The 21,005-nt window shown below is 40.6% G+C and overlaps 1 protein-coding gene across 3 annotated transcripts in view; it reads left to right on the top strand.

The window, feature by feature from the left end:
* The window catches only part of UTP4 (UTP4 small subunit processome component), a 30,015-nt gene that overhangs the window by 7,504 nt on the left and 1,506 nt on the right, over positions 1 to 21,005 (top strand). For all 3 annotated transcript variants that reach the window (XM_087420028.1, XM_004431775.3, XM_087420027.1), the window contains 11 exons: positions 708 to 797; positions 3,687 to 3,898; positions 8,925 to 9,096; positions 9,206 to 9,297; positions 10,469 to 10,565; positions 11,666 to 11,730; positions 12,847 to 12,969; positions 13,631 to 13,787; positions 15,720 to 15,826; positions 17,413 to 17,508; positions 19,426 to 19,611. In XM_087420028.1, the coding sequence (XP_087276154.1) occupies positions 708 to 797; positions 3,687 to 3,898; positions 8,925 to 9,096; positions 9,206 to 9,297; positions 10,469 to 10,565; positions 11,666 to 11,730; positions 12,847 to 12,969; positions 13,631 to 13,787; positions 15,720 to 15,826; positions 17,413 to 17,508; positions 19,426 to 19,611 (1,397 nt within the window). The remainder of the gene's footprint in view (positions 1 to 707; positions 798 to 3,686; positions 3,899 to 8,924; positions 9,097 to 9,205; positions 9,298 to 10,468; positions 10,566 to 11,665; positions 11,731 to 12,846; positions 12,970 to 13,630; positions 13,788 to 15,719; positions 15,827 to 17,412; positions 17,509 to 19,425; positions 19,612 to 21,005) is intronic.

Here is a 21,005-nt window from a genome sequence, read left to right as displayed (position 1 = left end):
ATGAGCGTTGCGTAGGTCTTTGCCCAGGATCCGAACCCGCGAACCCCAGGCCGCCAGAAGCAGAGCGCGCGAACTTAACTACTACGCCACCGGGCTGGCTCCTGCAGTGAACGATCTTATATACACGTTTTGGGGCACTCCTACGAGTATTTCTCTTTGATTAATTTCCAGTGCAGTTACTGGACCAAAAATACACATTTAAATTTTGTTAGGTTACTGCCAGATCACCCTCAAAAGGTTGTGCTTATTTAAACTCTCATCAACCATTTATACAATTATTAAAGTCTCAAATACGTCATTGTGGGTCCCAGGGCAAAGTTGTTCCTCATCTGTTATAAAACAGTTCTTCAGGGGGCCGGCCCCGTGGCTTGGCGGTTAAGTGCGCGCGCTCCGCTGCTGGCGGCCCGGCTTCGGATCCCGGGCGCGCACCGACGCACCGCTTCTCCGGCCATGCTGAGGCCGCGTCCCACATGCAGCAACTGGAATGATGTGCAGCTATGACATGCAACTATCTGCTGGGGCTTTGGGGGAAATAAATAAATAAATAAAAAATCTTTAAAAAAAAAAAAACAGTTCTTCACAAGAGTGCAGTAGATGAGAGCTAGTAGAACATTAGCCTTGTAGATAATTGTAGAAAGAAGACTCAGTTACCCTTTGCTGTATATTTATGTGTATGTCACTTTCTTTTTTGTTGCACGACTCCCAAGGTCGCATCCTGAGTCTCAGCTGGCATCCCTCTGGTACCCACATTGCAGCTGGCTCCATAGACTACATTAGTGTGTTTGATGTCAAATCAGGTGATTGTTTTTCTCAGTTCATTTGGGGTGTGGGTCTTGTTTGTCAGATTCACATTTCTGGGTTTCCAAAAGCTTGAGACCTTGTCATGCTTTCAGTGACCTTTAGGGCTTAATCTTCATTAGCCTTCAAGATATCCACCATGAATTTCACTCCTTTCTTGGATTACTCCTGCTTCCTTTAGGGGAATCTTGGTTCTTCAATGGAATGCAGTACTTTTCATAATAAGAATTCACAGCAAAATTTGCCCTCAACCAGTAAGGTATTTACTGTGAATGATCAGTAGAATACCTTTTTGTATATACAGCTCTTGGTAAAAGTGATTGTCCTTGAGGAGCTTGAGAGCTTGGTAACATAATTGGTGAGATACGAGATCAGAAAGGTAGAGAACCACATGCTTTCTCTGTTCTTGGCCTAGAGAATTGGCTAATGGAGTTCTTCAGTGATGAGCTTCACTTGAACTTGTTAGGTTGGTGTGTCTGTACTCCCGTCTAAGACAAGAGGTAAAACAGGTCAGGCATGTCTCCTTTTTCTTTTTCCTCAATGCTTAAGCATGTTTTTTATTGTTATCAGTTATACATGCAGATAGTCAAAGAATTCCTTAAGGCTTGTTACAAAAAAGTCTTCTCCCACTCCTCAAAGGCAACCACGTGCAACTCTTACCTGATTCTTTTGGTATTTATCTCTGTGCTATAACATAGCATGCTTATCATGCTACATTTTAATTTTTCAGTTTTAGACCATTATTTATTGACTTCTGCTATGTTCCCTCTGCCACATGCATCCACACTTTCTCCTAATCCTCCCGGTATGATTATGTTATAACTTTGCTCAGATTAGTAGTCAGTGTTTTTATTATTATGACTGTATAAATATTGGTCGCATAGTAAATTCCCTCCCGTCCCTTCCCTCTTGCTTTTTGTTAATAATTACTCTCTGTCTCGCTCTCTCTCTATATATATATTTATCTCACTAATTCATCCCCAAATTCTTCTAGTTGTATAAATTAGGTTCGAATACATTTGGTTTTGTTTCTACCACTTTTATCTTCTGCATGATTCTCTCCCAGAGCCTTCTGACCTGCTCCAGTCTAGTGTAGCCAGTTTCTGGGCCTACTGCACAACTATGGGATCTTATTTTTTAGTCCTGGAGATCCCCTTTGCTTCTCTCTCAAGCAGAATCCCCTGTGTTCATGTCATTCACTTTCCTGGTGTATTCCTTTATTTGGTTGATCCTGACAAAGGGTTTATGAGAAAGAACTCTAGGTTGGAAATTATTTTCCCTTAGAATTTTGAAGCCATGGTTCCACTGTCTTCTAGATTCTAGAAATGTTGCAAACTCTGATGCCATTCTGAGAGTACATCCTTTGTATAGGTTTTTCTGTTTGTTAGTTTTTCCTGGGAGCTTTTAGGATCTTCCCTTTATCCTTGATGTTCTGATATTTAATAATTATGTTTCTTGGTGTGTGGATCTGTTAACATCAATTGTATTGGACACTTGGTAGATTCTTTTAATCCAAAAACCCATGTTTTTCAGTTATGGGAAAAATTCTTGTAATTGTTTTGTAAATGAGTTTCCATTTTCTTTCTGGAATTTTATTATCTGGATGCTGACTCTTCTAATTTTCTTATCTTTCTTTTCCCTCTTATTTTTCATCTCTTTGACTTTTTCTGTTCCTGAGAGAGTGTGTCATCTTTATCTTTCAATTCTTGTATTGAGTTTTTCACTTCTGCCATTTCCAAAGTTATTTTTTGTTTCCTGAATGTTTTATTTTTATAGTATTCTCTTTTTGTTTCATTATATACTAACTCTTCTCTTTCTAAGGCTATTCATGATAATATTTGTCAGTATTATTCATAATACTATTCTTCACCCTGGCTATTTCCTCTGTGGTGTTTATTTTTTTCTGGTAGTCTGTTTGTCCTCTGCCTTTCATATTAAGGCTTTCCTCACATGTCTGGTGATTGCTCTCATCACCACATGAGTGGAGCTTATTGCACGTGGGCTTCAACGAAGAATGATCCAGCTGGACTGTTTGTTTGGGGAACCTCTCAAAACAGGCTCTTTAGATCTTTCCTCTTGTGCGGGTCATATTTCCCAGAAATGTTTTATATTCTGCTGCCTGGTGATAATAAGCCTGGCCATCAGCATTCTAAGGAGAAGCAAACTGGTGTTCTCAACATTCAGTTAGTAAATTTTCACTTAGTCTCTTTTCCATGTAGTGCTTCCACACTCACTTGTGCCTGATAGCCCTCTCCAGAAAGTAAGTCTCCAGTCTTCTTTGAGGTGGAGTTTGGGGAGTTGCCTGGCTTCTTAGTTAAGGGGTGAGTATCTGAGGGATCCAAAAGTTTCTTAAACTTACTTTCAGCCAGTCTCTCCTTTTACCCCACTCTCAACTCTGTTTGCAGAGTATCTGGGGTCACCAGTTCCTGAGTCTTCTGAGGATTCCATTGTATAAATCAAGCGGTTTTTTGGCTTTCCTCACTGCTGAGTTTCAGGGCTCTGCTAAGTCAGTTACCACTCCACGTCTGCTTTCCAATTCTTCAAATTTTGTCACTATTGTCTTCTCTCCCTTTCCCAAGGGGTTTTGGAAAAGAACAGTGTGTAATGTCTGTGTGCAATTGGCCAGTTTTAAATGAAGTCTCAAATGTCTCTTTTCCATTTCACCTCCCCCTAAAAATTTCTGTTTCCCCCTGCCCCCTCTCTCCCTCTTTCTCATCATTGGGTAACCATTTTGTCATTCCAAGACTGGGTTCACTATAACTACTATTTACTGGCTGGCTGTGGTCTGTGCTCAGGCGGCTAACTTAACAGATGGCTACCACAGAAGGTTTTTGAAGACTAAAGGAGAAATAAGTACCATTTAAATGTGGGCTTTTCTTACTTTTCAGGGAGCGCTATTCATAAGATGCTTGTGGATCGGCAGTTTATGGGTGTGTCTAAGCGGAAGTGTATCATATGGGGTGTGGCCTTCTTGTCCGATGGCACTGTCATAAGTGTGGACTCTGCTGGGAAGGTGCAGTTCTGGGACTCAGCTACCGGGACACTTGTGAAGAACCATCTCATTGCAAACGCTGACGTGCAGTCCATTGCCGTATCTGATGTGAGTATAGTCCCTGCTTTGAGCAGTTCCTGTACGACCTCGGGGATGAGTAGAGAAGGCTGTGTCAGTGATGTGCCGTAAACCTGTACCCTAATCCTGAATGTTGTACTGGAGGAAGATGTGTTTAGGAAAATGTATCTGAAAACCCACGTAATTTCCCTGAACTCTCTTATTCTCTAACAGTTAGTTAGGGAATATTCTCTAAAAGGTTAGTTAGCAGAGAGGTTTTCCCCATCCCTAGTTAATCCAGCCTGATTGTAGATAGGGCACAAGTTCCCTAGAAGAATCTTGAGAAGCACTATTTCCTCTTTCTGTACAACTGTTCTCCTGCTTCCTATCTTGGAAAATTAGAAGGTAATTTTATAGTGATTTTGAAAATGTTAATTTTCTCCTGTTTGCATAAGACTCAAGCAGATTTGTGTTGAACAGGTGTGCCTCTTCCTTTTTGGTAACATGAATTCTTAATCAGAAACCTTTCGGTATTTTAGCAGTGAGGCATGGAAAGTGCCTTTGAGGTTTGTTGACTAGATCCTTTATTCTTTACGTTCTTAGTTTGAGAATTATTTTTCTCTTAAATGTGGGCATCCAGTTTCTAGTGTAGAGATCACTCGTGCTTGCTTTTCTTGCCTGTCAAACATTCCTATCCTATTTCACAGGTTTTCCATGAGAACAATTTGATGTGTGTTAAAGCCCTGTAAGATATTTAGATGTCACATATAAACTATAATAGAAGTATACATTGAAAGGAGTGGGAGAAATTCTCCTTTTAAAATAGGGTTTTGATCCAAATGGTTGTAATTATTAGACTTAAGGCTTAGTTATTAAATTTAGTACCATTTAAAGTGTAATTTCTCAAAAATATTATGCACCTGTTTCAAAGACCAAGGAAGATGTATATTTGCTGCTGTGGAACAATTTCTAGGATATGTGGTTAAAGGGAAAAAGCAGAACAGTATTATAGTATATAATATAGTACATAATAGCGTATTAAGAAAACGAGGGGCAGAATTATGTATTAGATATTTATATATTCGATGTTCTATGTATATATAGTTTTGCTACTATATATAGAATATCTCTGAAAAGATTAAAAAATGCTAATAATTTCTGGAGAGTGAAGTTGTGGGGCACAGGTGGCACACAGGCTTAATTTGTACTGTATACTATTTTATGCTGTTTGATCTTTCTTCACCCATGTGCCTATATTATACCTTATTACGTTGAATCTTAGATAGAAATGATTATGACATGCCATAATTTTGTTATCTTGGGAAAAAAGAAATACTGCCAATTAAACTATAACACAATGCTTGTTTTTAAATGTAAAATTTAAATTTTATATTATAAGCATATAATATAAACTGACACAATGCTTTTTTAAACATAGAATTTATATTTTACTTATTGAAGAGCTCCTTGAGACTTAAACATAAATTTTTGTCATATCACTGCATATAAAAAGGAAAGTGTAAGTGAAATAAAGTGATCAAGGTATTCCTAAAGCTTCTTCACATTCAGAGTTGGACTCTGAACCACCCTTGACTCACTCATTAGGGTCAATATTTTCCACACATGCCTCCCAGCCGTTCATAGTATTGGTAGATGATACTCCACGATAGCCCCAAGATTTCCTTTTAGTCTTTTGACAATGATTCTGCAAGTTTTGATATTTGCTCTTTATCTGAAGATGTCATACACACACAGGTTGACAGATATAAGACACCTAATTTCAGAGATATTAAAATGTGGAAAAATGTGTGCCTGAGAATCAGTGAATTGGGGTACTTATTTTTAAGAAATTGAAAAATGCAATTGTACCAAATCCAGCCCTCAAAAATGCTTATCGGAGACTCTGAAGTTGGGCAGACTTGGGTTTAAATCCCAGCTGTACCACTTAATAGCTACATATCTTCCTGGGCAAGTTAGTTCTTTCTAAGCCTCAGTTTCTTCCTCTGTGAAAACAAGGCTGCTAGTAATACATACCTCAAGGAGTTTGGGAAAGGATTAAATGGGTAGTGCTTATAAAGTGCTAAGTACAGTGTCTGGCACAGAGTGAGTGTGGTATTGGCATTATCATTTTCACATTTGTTTTGAAACTGATCCTAATTTCAAGGCTTTTCTCCACTATACTGTCTTGCCAAAACAGCTGATTATTTTTAGGTCCTTTTTAATGGATTTTCATGGACTAAAGAGCGAATCGTGGCCAACATCCAGTCCTTTGATCTTAGATGTCTTCCACCCTCGTCAAGTAGACGAGTACTGATTCCTGCAGGGAGTTGTAGGGAACATTTGCTTTCATTTAGAGGTCAGTCCTGACAGGTTTTTTTTTTCTGTGTGAAGCAGTCACTTTTTGATTAAATTAGGACAGCCCCCCTTCCAGGTCGACTTTTCCCTTGCTCCATTCCTGCTGTGCCCTAAGAGAACCTTGTTCTTTTGTTTGCTTTTCAGTTCTTTTATGATTCCACCACAGGGAAAGAGGATATAGAGTGAGGGAGACTTACCTTCCCAATCCCTCTCTGTTGGTGGGACTTTGAGCAGACTGCTGCCTTTTTTTTTGTAAGCTACATGAACTGTTTAGTTGGAGGTGGGGGAGAGTGTGTGAGTTTCTGAGCTGCTCAGTATCTCCACTTTGCCTTGGACTAATGGATTTCAAATAGTATCCCTAGAAGAGGCAAGGGAGAGGCTGGCCTGGGCCACCTGATGTGCTGTCCTTCAGATATGCTTTCCTTCCTTCTCCACCATCTTGTGCCTGCAAGTGACGTCAGAGAGAGCTGCCACAAGGTTGAGGCAGTGTGCTGCGCCCAGAGCAGAGGCCTTGGAGGGAGATGGCCATGCGTTTTTGTCATGTCTCTAAACCTCTTGAAGCTCCAGATTCCTTATCTGTGTGAAGGGCTATTAAATGATGATTAGAAAAAAAAAAGGTAAAATCATGACTCATACAAATATGAAATGGAAATATGTCAGAGATTTTCTGTAACTCCTTAACTAATGAGAGAACCAGCAAGATGCTATAAGCAGTTCAAAGGAGAATTCAAAGAACATAAGAGTTATATAAGGCCATCAGGAATGCTGAAATGAATTTACAAATTGTTGCAAGACTCAGTATACACAGGGCAATAATCAGCTGCATTCCACCAGGCAAAATTCTTTTGCATTTCTATACAAAAGAATCTTTTGCATCACACTCAGTTTTCTACAATTTATAGAATTGTGAAATAGCTCCAAGGCAATCAGAGGGCTCAACAGACAAGAACACCAGTGCTTTTTATGCTCTTTCAAAGTCTTTCACAGTTTCTTCTGATAGAGCAAGTGATACTTAACTTTGAAAGTTATTGAAGGATTAGAGATGACATAACGTATATAAAGTTCCTAGCACAGTAAGTGTGTAGTTGATGACAGCTACATGCTCAAACATGTACAGACATCTCATTTCTCTTGACTGGCTGACCTAGTCTTTACACTGATTGGTTAACTGCTGATCCAGGTTCCTGATTCTTCTCACTACCATATCACACATCCTATCTTTTTTTATTCCCTAAAGTTATGTGTATTTTTAAAAACTGGAGTTAAATGAAAATGGTTTTGAGAATATAGAAGAATTAAAAAAAAATAATTGTAGACCCGCTAAGACCTTTTAAAACTAACAGAAATCACGGTGCTCAACATACTGGCAAGAGAGAGCCTTAAACCGGGGACCAAGGAACCTGGGTCTTTGTATGATGTTGATCAGGCCACTTCCCCTCCTCAGCCTGCTCTCCCTTCATCTTTAAAAAGAAGACAGTGAATTTCAGGGTTTTCCAAACTTTGGTCTTTTGACTACCATTTTTCCCCCCATTCCCCTTATATTCCCAATACTTTATTTACTTTTTTTTTTTTTTAATTTTTTATTGTGGTAAAATATACATAACATAAAATTTTCCAATTTAACCCTTTTTAAGTGTACAAGTTACTGGCATTAAGTACATTCACAGTCTTGTGTAACTATCACCTCTATCCATTTTCAGAACTTTTTCATCACCCCAAGCAGAAACTCTGTACCCATTAAGTAATAACTTCCTATGCCTTCCTTCTCCCAGTCTCTGGTTAACTTCCATTCTTCTTTCTGTCCCTGTGAATTTGCCTGTTCTCGGTACCTCATATAAGCGGAATCATAATATTTGTCCTTTTGTGTCTGGGTTATTTTACTTAGCATAATGTTTTCAGAGTTCATCCATGTTAACAGCATTATCAGAACTTCATTCCTTTTTAAGGCTGAGTAATATTCCATTGTGTGTAGATACCACATTGTGTTTGTCCATTCATCTGTTGGTGGACATTTGGGTTGTTTCCCTCTTTTGGCACTTGTGAATAATGCTGCTGTGAATATTGGTGTACATATATCTGTTTGAGTCCCTGGTTCCAGATCTTTTGAGTACTGTTTATTTTCATTACTATTCTTGCTTGGGTTGGTTTGTTTGTGTGTGTGTTTGTTTTTGCTTATTTTTCTACATGAATTTAAGAAGCACCTCTTCTAGTTCCAAGTATAGGACTATCAGTATATTTATTGGGTTATATAAAACTTATGCATTTCCTTAGTGATCATTAATATATTTATCATGTTAAATATTCCTGTTTAAGAATATAGTATGGATTTCTTTGTTTAGGTCATCTTTTATGTCCTTTAGAAGGACTTAGATTTTTTTTCTTATATAGGTCTAGCACAGTTTTCTGTTAAATTTATTCCTAGGTGTTTTATCTTTTTTGTTGCTATTCTAATAAGGTCTGGTTTGTATTTATGGGAAGCACTGTAACAGTTGGAGGTACATGTTGTTAATTCTGTCAGTAGGGGGCGCATTGTTATCTATATGTGAGCTTGCTCCTCTGATGGCATTGTTAGCTTCTGGAAGAAAAAGACCCCAGTGATCTACCTTCTAGTTCTGAGCATAGGTTCTCCCCTAAGCTGCCCAGACAGAAAACCTCAGGGAATGTTTTTCAAACTGGGCCCTGTTTTGCTCAAATGTACCTCCCTAATGATTTAATTTCTCAGCAAGAAGACAGTTTCGTGGTGGGCACAGCCGAGGGGACGGTATTCCATTTTCAGCTGGTCTCTGTGACTTCCAACAGCAGTGAGAAGCAGTGGGTGCGGACAAAGCCATTCCAACATCACACTCACGACGTGCGAGCGGTGGCCCACAGCCCGACAGCATTGATATCCGGAGGTAGGTTCTGCTCTCCGCGGGCTGCTTCTTTACTCTGCCTAGCTCTGGTTATTTCCATGCAGGACCTTTTCTAATTCTGATGCCTTCTCCCCTCCCCCTCCCACCCCAGGCACTGACACCCACTTAGTCATTCGTCCTCTCATGGAGAAGGTGGAGGTAAAGAATTACGATGCTGCTCTCCGAAAAATCACTTTTCCCCATGTGAGTATCACCTCCAACCCACATCGTTCCCTCATCTCCCCCTCCCACTGTCCCACAAGACTAAGTGCAGCTCACACTTCCTGGGCAAATCTGTAGGACTTCTGTAGTTGCCTTCCTTCTCCATGCTTCCTTCTGTTTCTGAGGCAAGCCTCTTGCAAAGACATTTACACGGGTCAAGATTTACAGCAGCACTCCTAGTTCAGTTTCCAGGGAAATCCTTCCCTTTTCCAGATAGCTGGAAAATCCAGGCTTCCAGTGTTCCTTTCTAGGTAAATGGACATCTTCCCAAGCTAGAAACCCTTCTCCCCACTACCTGGTTCTACATTCCATTCAGCTGGTAAACCTTACTGAGTCTGCCTCCTCATTATCTTTTGAATCTAGTCTGTCTACGCTGCCATTATCCTGATTTGGATCAGTGTATTTTCTCATCTGGATTCCTTTACAGTAGCTTGTTAATGATCTCCTTTTGTTTACATTTGTGTTGTTCCAGCCTATTCTCCAATGATCTGTTCAGAAAGCAACTTTGTTCATCACTCCATGCTTCACAATCTTTGGTTGGTCCTTGTTGCCTTCAGCATAAAGATCTAATTCTTTAGCATGGCTTATGAAACCTGTCTTGATCTGGCCCTGGTCCTTCAGCTTCTTTTCTCACCTCTCATCTCACACACTTGCAGCACCCCAGCCAGGCTAGCTGTTCTGAAAGACTCTTTTTGTTCCCTCTAATGCTCCTTTACCTTTGAGCTGTTTCACATGCCATCACTCTGTTTGGAACATCCTGCCCTACCCTCTTTGCCTGACTAGGCTTTACCAGTGAACCTCATCTGGGCTCCTGTCTTTACCCCTATGAGGCTAGATTAGATATACTTTCTACTCTTTTTCATTACATATTGTGCTTAGCCATGTTAAAATTCTTAGCACCCTTAGTGTAACTGCCTATGTAATTGTATGTCAACCCTTTAGACTATAAGCTTGAGAGCAGTAGCTATGTTTTTATTTACCACTGTGTTCTTAGATCCTAGGGCAATGCCTGGCATATGGTAGTACTTAGGAAGTATTTACCAAGTAAGTGGATTTCAACAGTAAAAAATGTGCTGAGATATTGCTGCTGTATCTAGTACTGAGGCAATAGATGACCCTGGCTCATTTATCGCTTTTCAACTCTTGGGTACAGCGACGTCTTATTTCCTGTTCGAAAAAGAAGCAGCTTCTCCTATTCCAGTTTGCTCATCACTTGGAACTTTGGCGGCTGGGATCTACAGTTGCAACAGGTAAGATGGGAGAAAGTTTTTCCAATAAGAAAATTGGAGAGAGAAGCCAGAAGTTAGAACTGCAGTTGAAATTCTGCTTATGGAAAAATGGAAGTAGATTTTTCTGTGTCCGTTGGAACTTACGGTATTCCCACCCACTAGATAGACCAAAGGAGTTCTTCAGAGTGTTAGAATCATTAGCAGGATGCTAGATCATCTGTTAAAAGTTTATGATTCTGTACAGTGCACTGCAGGGTGTAGTAGAGGTGAGGGTTGTGGAATCATAGTTTGCCCTGGCTTGACTGGGATCAAAACAGGCTGTTGAAAAATGACAAGATTTAATGGTGGGTAGTGACGGCCCTGCATGAAAAAGATCACATGGAGCTTACTGGGGTGACAGCCTTGTGGCCTTTTGTATGACCTGTTCAAGAAGTGTTTGAGGGGCTGGCCCCGTGGCTTAGCGGTTAAGTGTGCACGCTCTGCTACTGGCGGCCCGGGTTTGGATCCCGGGCGCTCACTGACCTACCGCTTGTCTGGCCATGCTGAGGTGGCATCCCACATACAGCAACTAGAAGGATGTGCAACTATGACATACAACTATCTACTGGGGCTTTGGGGAGAAAAAGGGGGGAAAAAAGGAGGAGGATTGGCAATAGATGTTAGCTCAGGGCTGGTCTTCCTCAGCAAAAAGAGGGGGATTGGCATGGATGTTAGCTCAGGGCTGATCTTCCTCACAAAAAAAAAAGAAATGTTTGAGTTCTGTTGTTTTATAGCGGATTAGAGTTTTTTGCTTTCGGTTACAAAACGAGCAAATGAAGTTGAAGTCAAGGCCACAGAAACTCCACTTCCACCCACCTGCATGCCTGGCTGTGGGGTACAGCTTCAGAGAATTAGTGATGTACCATAGGTCGTATCCAGGGCACCCAAATAGAAGCTAACAAGGTGCTCATTGCTTTCCTCTTCATATACCTCCCAAAAAGTCAGACATTGCTAAGTCAGACATTTTTCTGATTTCTGATTGGTAGAGATTCCATTCTACCCAGCAGTGACTTTTTAGGAAAACAAATGTACAAATAACCTTTCTTTGAGAAGGAAAACCTCACGGAAATTTCTTGCTCCAGGAAAGAATGGGGATACCCTTCCACTCTCTAAAGATGCAGATCATTTACTGCACCTCAAGACAAAGGTAAGGAAGTTTAACTGTGTGTTCATGCTCTGAAATCCAGAACGTTTTTCTCATTCTGAATTTTGAAGTATACCTACGTTGACATCCAAAACTGTGTAAAATTTAAAGTTATTTGAATGAAGTACTATGTCAACAGAACTGAGTTTCCTGTGATTATAAATTGGGCATTCAGATTTTACATGATGAATGAAACAGGGAATTGGTTTTTCTTCTTTGGCATTATGAAAATAACATGCATTTTTTAAAAAAAATTCAAGTGATACAAAAGAGTATACAATGAAAAATGAGCCGCCTTCTTACCCCAAATACCCAGTCCCACTTTCCAGAGATAATCACTGCCAATAGTTTTTTGTATATACTTCCAGAAAAAATTTCCGCCTATGTGTGCATGTGTATATGTCTTTTCTTTCTACACTGATGGGAATATACTATACAAACTGCCTTATGTTTTCCTTTTTAAAAATCTTTAATTACACAAATATTTGTGAATACAGTCTTACTGTAAAGAAGTCAAACAGTATTCACAGCTTATATCCTTGTCCACCTCTTTAATTGTAGTTTCTTCTCCTGAAATAGTTATTGTTAGTTGACTAGCTGTATATCCTTCCAGATCTTTTTCTGTGTGTGTGTATACATAAATACATTTAGATATTGTGAGTTTTTTGAATTATATAAATAGTAAATTTATATAATTTTTGTTATGCAAATTTTTGCTTACTATTTCTTAGAGGTCATTAAAGCAGGTTGTCATAGACAAAACAGGAAATTAGTTCTCCAAGTCACCTGGCCTCCAAAGCTTTACCGCATTAAATGCCTCTCTGCTCAGGTTTCTAAAGTTAGGGGTTAGTATGAAGTTATCTATGAAGTACGCAGAGGGCTGAGATAAGTTCACAGTATTCATAGACCTCTGTTCTTGGTTTTGAAAATCAAAGCCATGCCATTTAGGTGCTCTACCTCTGAAATAATCATAGTGACACACAACATATAAGTGTCAGGATTATGTGTAGGTATTTGTGGATATATCCAGAGTGGCAATAGCTTGAGGATTCACGTCACAGTGAACCTTGTCATATGAAATTTTACTTGAACATTCATCCTGATTCCTAATATTGCCAGGGTCCCGAGAACATTATTTGCAGCTGTATCTCCCCATGTGGAAGTTGGATAGCCTATTCTACAGCTTCTCGTTTTTTCCTCTATCGGTTGAATTATGAACATGACAACATAAGCCTCCAAAGGGTAAGTGATAACCCAATGTCTGGTCGAATAAGAAGAACTTCATAAGGGTGTGATTTTTGTGGGAAGTGGAAATGTACTGGCTATAAATGCCTGCTGAGTGAAAAGCTATTTGGAGACGGCTGTTACGAAATGATCTTTTATTTCCATTTTGTATTGATTATGTTTTTGGAGAAGTAGGGAAATGCCAGAAAGTAGCAGTGAAGTTTAGGCTTTTGAAGAGATGAAAAGGGGAGTGTATAGGTTACAGTGGGCATGTCACTGTTCCAGGCCCTTGGTCAATTGGCTTCCTTAGAAATAGGAAGCATTGGGCCTGCCCCGTGGCGCAGTGGTTAAGTGCGCATGCTCCGCTTCAGTGGCCTGGGATTCGCAGGTTTGGATCCCGGTTGCGCACCAACGCACCGCTTGTCAAGCCATGCTGTGGCGGCATCCCCATATAAAGTAGAGGAAGATGGGCACAGATGTTAGCCCAGGACCAAGCTTCCTCAGGAGGATTGGCATCAGATGTTAGCTCAGGGGTGATCTTCCTCACAAAAAAAAAAAAAGAAAGAAAGAAAGAAACAGGAAGCACTCATGTAATTTAAGCCTGGCTATGGTTTTTTTTTAGTGGGCTCTAGTTCTTACTTCTCTCTCTTATTGATTTTTACCACTGTTTCACTCCAAGGTTTCCAAAATGCCAGCATTCCTTCGCTCTGCCCTTCAGATTTTGTTTTCTGAAGATTCAACAAAGCTCTTTGTGGCATCCAATCAAGGATCTCTACATATCATTCGGCTATTGGAAGGAAGCTTCAAGCACCTGCATACTTTCCAGCCTCAGTCAGGTGGGAATTTGGTAACTGGCCACTGGGGAGAGTTGTCAGTCTCTAATACATCGTTTTTTTTTTTTCTATTTTAAACCTCATTCGTTGTCAGCGGTTGACTAATGATCTTCTCCACTCTGCTAATACACTCACGTTTGCAATTTAAAGTAGGAGGAGATATCTGGCAAATGAAAACGCTTGATGATATCTGAAATGTTGCTCACACCTACTCTTTTCTCACCAGGTTTTTGATTCCTTATTTGGGGCCAGGGAAGTTTCATCACCCTTAGAGTTTTGTTAGCAGAGCAAGAAGAAAGTTAAAATCATCTGTAATCCTGGCACTCAGAAATAACTACTGTTAATATTTTTGTGTATTTCCAATATTTTGTGGAATATTTTGTATTCCATATTAGTATTTTAGTATTTTGAATATTAGTATTCAAATATTTCATTAGTATTTTAATATTTAGAATTAGTATTTTGTGGACATGTTAATTTTTTTGGTTGGTTGTTTTTTTAAAGATAAACTTACACATACAATCTCATTACCTGTCTTATAAGGTTCAGGACCATTTATCCATGTTCTTTGAGAACATGAGTATGCGTGAATGAGTGACTGTGTGTAGCTAACTATTGCTGAGTTAATTATTGAGTTAATTATTGAGGGCTCAGTACCCAGTACTTCCGAAGGGACTTTTCCTTTCTCCCTTGCCCTGGATTATAGGGGCTTCACTGTCATTTAGATTCAATCAACTCTTTTTTTTTTTCTTTTTTGTGAGGAAGATCAGCCTTGAGCTAATATCCGGGCCAATCCTCCTGTTTTTTTTTTTTGCTGAGGAAGACTGGCCCTGGGCTAACATCTGTGCCCATCTTCCTCCACTTTATATGGGACTCCGCCACAGCATGGCCTGACAGGTGGTGCATCGGTGCATGCCCGTGATCCAAACCTGGGCTGCCAACAGCGGAGTGCGCGCACTTAACTGCTATGCCACGGGGCTGGCCCCTCAATCAACTCTTTTAACTTAAACTTGCACTGTTCATAAGCTGCTCCAGGAAAGCTTTTCCATTCAGGAAAAGAAACCCACAAATTTAAGAGTCCGGTAAAGTAAACTGACAATATTTATTGAGTAGCTGTATGTGTTTATATTTTAAAACTTAGACTCTTTATTTGCATTTAGCACCCCTTAAAATTAGGCTCTGTATTATGTATATACTATTTCTTCCTCCTCTCTCATTTCACTTCTCTTATAGTCAAGCTGGCGTCTTCACTGCCCTCAAACCTGTGTATTCCAGTCCTTGTCACTTAGCTCACGCTGTTCTCCATCCTTCTCTACCCACCTCACCCATCCTTTAGCATCTGGTTTGTGTCTTGTTATAAAGCTTTTTCCTCGTTTGGGGGTGTTATATGCAGCACATATTTTGGCATAGAGTATCACTGTCCGCTTTTTATCCCACATGAGTCTTCATGTTGCCAGATTTGTTTAAAACCCCTTGGTGAAAAAGATGGCTCATATGTGCCCATGCTCCCATAGAGCTAAATATGTAGCAGCCACCCAATAAATTAAAGGTAAGCTCCAAGCCTGTTGAGTTTGCTCTTTGTCCGTAACTTTGATTAAAACCTGTTTGGTAAGAAAGGAGTTTAAAACAATTGAAGTATAGATTTTAGTGGTAGCTGTTACCCTGATTCTTCATTCCCACAGTAGGCAGTGTCTCACTCAGGCCTGAGTGAGTGATGCCTTCAGGTTTATCTCTCTGGATCCTCTTTACATGAAGGATGGCTAATTAAATGAAGATAGTAGACAGATTGACATCTAGAACTTATTTGCAACACTATCAAGAAATTATCCTATCAGTGATTTAAAACTGAGGATCTTCTTGGCTTTTGCCATCATCTTCAGGGCAGGGCTGGCTGTGGACAGTGAATTCAGAGACTTAACTGTTCTATCCTCACAGGGACAGTGGAGTCCATGTGTCTTTTGGCAGTCAGTCCAGACGGAAATTGGCTAGCTGCATCAGGTACCAGTGCTGGAGTCCATGTGTACAACATAAAACATCTAAAGGTGAGCATGGGGTTTAGTAGCAGCAAACAGGAAGACGTTAGCCCTGCAGTTATAAGACTCAGGGCAGATGGGTATAACTTGGAAAATTACTGGCCTTTTTTTTTTTAACCAAAGATTTTTCCGGTTTTACTTGTTGAGAATCCAAAAGCTATAATTTGTAACATTAAAATCAGTCAGTGGGAACAGTGAAACCACTTGTGCAGGGAAATTTGAAATTAAGGATTTATGGGTGATGAATCCACATCCATATTATTTCTGTATTTTGGAGAGGAAAATTCTGATTTACCCAGATAAATAGTTTTGATAGTAACAATTTCCTTTAATAGCTAGCCTACTAACAATTTCCTTTAATAGCTAGCCTCGTAATCTCAAGGCATTTTTAAATTAAACAGAGCCAGAAATTTGACAAAGGAATAGCAGGAAAACATTTTTCACTAATCAGTAATGATGATGTCATTCACACATTGAATCACTAATGATCCCGTACAAGTCATTACCTTCATCATAAAAGTCAGATAAGAACTACCCAAAGCTGGGGCCAGCCTGGTGGCATAGCAGTTAAGTTCACCTGTCCCGCTTCGGTGGCCTGGGGGTTCTCCGGTTTGGATTCTGGGCGAGGACCTACTCACCACTCATCAAGCCATGTTGAGGTGGTCTCCCACGTAGAAGAGCTACAACTCTACAACTGTGATACACAACTGTGTACTGGGGTTTCGGGGAGAAAAAAAGAAAAAGAGGAGGATTAGCAACAGATGTTATCCAGGGCCAATCTTCCTCAGAAAAAAAAGAACTACCCAAAACTTTCAATAAGCATTAAAAGTTTATAGAACAGGGCCAGCCTCATGGCGTAGCGGTTAAGTGCGCACGCTCTGCTGCTGGCGGCCCATGTTCGGATCCTGGACGCACACCGACGCACCGCTTATCAGGCCATGCTGTGGCGGCGTCCCATATAAAGTAAGAGGAAGATGGGCATGGACGTTACTTCAGGACCAGTCCTCCTCAGCAAAAAGAGGAGGATTGGCATGGATGTTAGCTCAGGGCTGATCTTCCTCACAAAAAATAAATAAATAAATAAAATAAAAGTTTATAGAACAACACCAAACTGCAGAATTTAATGAGTTTGCCTGTTAACTGCATAACTCAATCTTTATTTTTTTGCAGCAAAAGCATGTACTGCTCTCTGAGCCTTGCCTGGCATTTAAAAGAGTATAGTGATGCATATGCCTTACAGTTGTACCTAAATGTCCATGCTTAGGCATTAATTTCTGTTAAATCCAGTGTAGAGCTTTAGATTCTCTGTTCGATGACATGTTTATGAGCAGTTCGTACAGATGTAGAGATAGGAGGGAAAGCTTTACTCTGAAGTTCTCTGCGAGTGCTGTCAGTTTTGTAAGCAATTAAACATGCATCCTTTTAAAATGAAATTAAAGTGTATTTTTTAGGGAAATGCCTGACATAGATGGGAACTTCCATAGAACCCTTTGAATTGCAAGGAACACTATTTTAAAATGACTGACCTCGACCATCCAGTCTTTCCTGAGGGAAGGTATCATATAGAGTTGTCTTTGTCTGTTATTTGTTCCCAGCTTCACTGCACAGTGCCTGCTTACAATTTCCCTGTGACTGCTCTGGCCATCGCACCCAATACCAACAACCTTGTCATTGCTCATTCTGACCAGCAGGTAAGAGATTCCAGTGCTTTCTAATTCCTTCCTGCTGAATAGTAACTTAGAAGTTGAGATAATGACAATTCTGGAGGAGCTTTTCTTTGAAAGTACTGGATGATATAAAGGTGGTTTTCTCCTGTGTGAAGTAAAGCATCCATGTATAGCCTGGGCGCGTCATAAGCCAGTAATGTCCATTGGCTTGATGGGGCACGATGGACTGGTGAAACACTGAGATTCTAGAGTAAAGGGGTACAAGAAGGAGGAGGAATTTTGAAGTATGCGTTGTACTGATTGTTTTTAGACTAGAGATGACATGGACTCAGGAGTTAGACTGGCTATGGGATGGAATAAGGTCTTGAGAGTTGAAAGTGACCAAAAAGATCATATAATTCGTCTTCACTTTTGCACATGAGGAAATCAGGCCATAGTGAAATCAGGTACCTATAATCAGCCAAAATTAGTGCGTAGTTTACTGCTTTTTTCCATACCACGTTGTGAGAAGATTGTAATTGCAAGGAGAAGATCTTTAAAATACCTGCGCTACAGAACACATTATGAAATTATCAATACTTATATATCCTCATCTGTAAAATGGGTACAATAATACCATCTTCACTGAGCTGTTGGAAAAATTAAATGTGATCCGAGAAGCACATTTAAGTAGACTGCTAGGCAAATGATACTTGCTACTTTGATTAGCAGTTTTTGTGCTCCCATATGCACACACATAAATGTTCTATCCAAAAAATGAAATCTCTCATTTCAGTTTCGTGGATTTGTGTCCTTGACCAAAGACTGAAACATTAGTGAAGCTACATTCTTTTCTTTGTCACACATAATGATGTCCGCCTGATGCCTTTTTTTTTTTTTTTTGTGAGGAGATCAGCCCTGTGCTAACATCCGCCAATCCTCCTCTTTTTTTTGCTGAGGAAGACGGCCCTGGGCTAACATCTGTGCCCATCTTCCTCGACTTTATATGGGACGCCGCCACAGCATGGCTTGCCAAGCAGTGCGTCGGTGCGCGCCCGGGATCCGAACCAACGAACCCCGGGCCGCCGCAGCAGAGCGCGCGCACTTAACCGCTTGCGCCACCGGGCTGGCCCCCCGCCTGATGCCTTTTACTAGCGGTTGGTCCCTTAAGTGCTTCGGTCATTAAAACTGGTGGGAAATTTTTTTGTGCCTGTTAGATTAGCAAAGATGAATAGAGTTGATGATGCCCAGTGCTGTGAGGGTACAGGGAAACAGCACTTCATACATTGCGTAATTTTGTATGACCCCTGTAGAGGACCATTTTGGCGATATCTAAAAAAATTTTCAATCCACGTAATCTTTGATTCAGAAGTTCTGATTCTAAAAGTTCTTCCTACAGGTATATACTTTTCAACTGTGTAAAAAGACATTAATACAGAGGTAATCTTTACAGCCGTGTTTGTAGTAGCCAAAGATTGGGAACAATCTAAATATCCATTAAGCAGACTAGATAAGTAAATCATGATACATCCAAAAAATGAGTGGATTATTATGTGTTCTTCAAATGGGGCATGAGTGATCTATATATATATGTTGATATGGGTCAGTCTCAATGATATAATGATAAATGAAAAAAGCAACATACAGAACTGTGTATTGTGTGCATGAAATATCTCTGAAGATATAAACAAGAAATAGACTGCTCTTGTCTTGGGGAAGAGACGTCAAGATTGCAGGGGGACTTTTTACTGTAAACTTTTCTGTGCTGTTTGAATTGTTTATTGTTGTGTAATTTACCTTAAAATTTTTTTATTTAAAAAAAGGAGAAAGCAAAAGGCTGAATATGATACAATCAAGGTTTGCGTAGATATTTTCTGTACGGGTATGGTTAGGAATGAGGGATACCCTTCTCATCTTTCTGGGTACCAGCCTGCATTTCCTTTCTATCAAATCCTTCCTCAGGTATTTGAATACAGCATCCCAGGCAAACAGTATACAGAGTGGAGCCGGACCATCCAGAAGCAGGGGTTTCATCACCTTTGGCTGCAGAGGGATACTCCCATCACACACATCAGTTTTCATCCCAAGAAACCAATGCACATCCTTCTCCACGATGCCTACATGTTCTGCATCATCGACAAGTCATTGGTGAGTTTTTCACCACTACCACCTGTGCTCTCACTGATTCTTCTTTACTTAGGAATTTTCAAGTTCTAAAAGCAACAAGATAGAGGAAGGAGAATCAGAATAAAGGTTCCTAGTATATTCTTTGGAGGAGAGGCGCTTTTGTTTTGCAAATTTCCTCATTTTCATTCTCATGCTCATGAGGCTCCCAGAGAAAGGGTGGACCTTGGTATACTGGTTTTTGCTGATCTGTCCATTTCTCTGCTTTGCCTATGAGCACATAAACTTAAGTAGGAAGGTGATTAGGTCAGTATTCAGAAGGTGACCCTGATCGGGAATACCATTGATTTGGCTGAATCACTTCTACCTTTCCACCCTGGGGTGACTAACTAATGTGGTTTCATCAAAGGAGATACGGGCTGAGGTTTTGACCACTTGTCCCCCTTGACTGAATATACTGAAATGCTATCTACAGGCTTGAAGAGTTGATCTTAGTGTCTTGAAAAAAGGTCAGATAGGAAAATTCCATTCTTTGTGGCTGTGATTTAGGTGGGATGTAGCATTTTTTTCAGTTCTAGATTCCAGCCTCTGCCAGCTGCGGTTTTGATTCACCCCAAATTTATGTGTCTTTTCTGGGCAGGCACTTTCTTTCCTAGGAGCACTGTGAGCTGTGGCCATGCCTATAAAGCACTTTGGGCTTAGGTCACAACCAATACACAGTGTTCTGGTCTGTCTGTGAAGGTGGAGGATGGAAAGAATGTGCGGAGAGCAGCAGATGGCTCTAAAGGAGGTGTGCATGGTGATGTGTCACTGGAACTCATCTCATGGGCCCTGTGTCCTCTGGGCGTGGGAAGCAGAGCTGGCTGACGAGTGCCTTCTGCAGGATGAGTGATACAGGAAGGGCCCCTCCCACTCGCTTGCCTCTTTGTAACTCAGCCCAGATCAGCCCATATTTTTTCCCAAGCGTTGGTGATAAGTGCATCACTTCCTCATGCTGGGCAGAGCTATTTCCCAAGGAAGTCAGAGATGAAATATCACTTGCTTGGCCAGAGGCCATCTCTCGAGGTGTCAGTGACATCAGTGGGGGTGGTTTGTGTTGCGGTTTTGCCTAGGGAGAACTTCAGTCACTGGGCTGGTCCGTGATCTGATTGGGGGAGAGTCTAGAAAGCAGTGCCTGCATGGGCTGAGCTCCTGCACATGCCAGTTTGTTCCTGTCTCACAAAGTGTTACTGACAAGACTGGCGAGGAGCCCCAGCTGGGCCCTTTGATTTTGCTGGCATAGAGCACCACGCTCTCTTTGCCTCGTACTCCCACCCTCTACAGTATAGCTGGAAGAGTGGCTACAGCTTTCTTCCTGAAGTAAGGAGAGTCAGGGAGGTAGTAAGTGTATGGTATGATGTTAGAAGATGGTGTTTGCC

Source organism: Ceratotherium simum, chromosome 30, assembly GCF_057802395.1.
Source record: "Ceratotherium simum simum isolate JZ-2026a chromosome 30, ASM5780239v1, whole genome shotgun sequence".
Classification (NCBI taxonomy): domain Eukaryota; kingdom Metazoa; phylum Chordata; class Mammalia; order Perissodactyla; family Rhinocerotidae; genus Ceratotherium; species Ceratotherium simum.
This window is presented reverse-complemented; position numbering and strand designations above follow the sequence as displayed.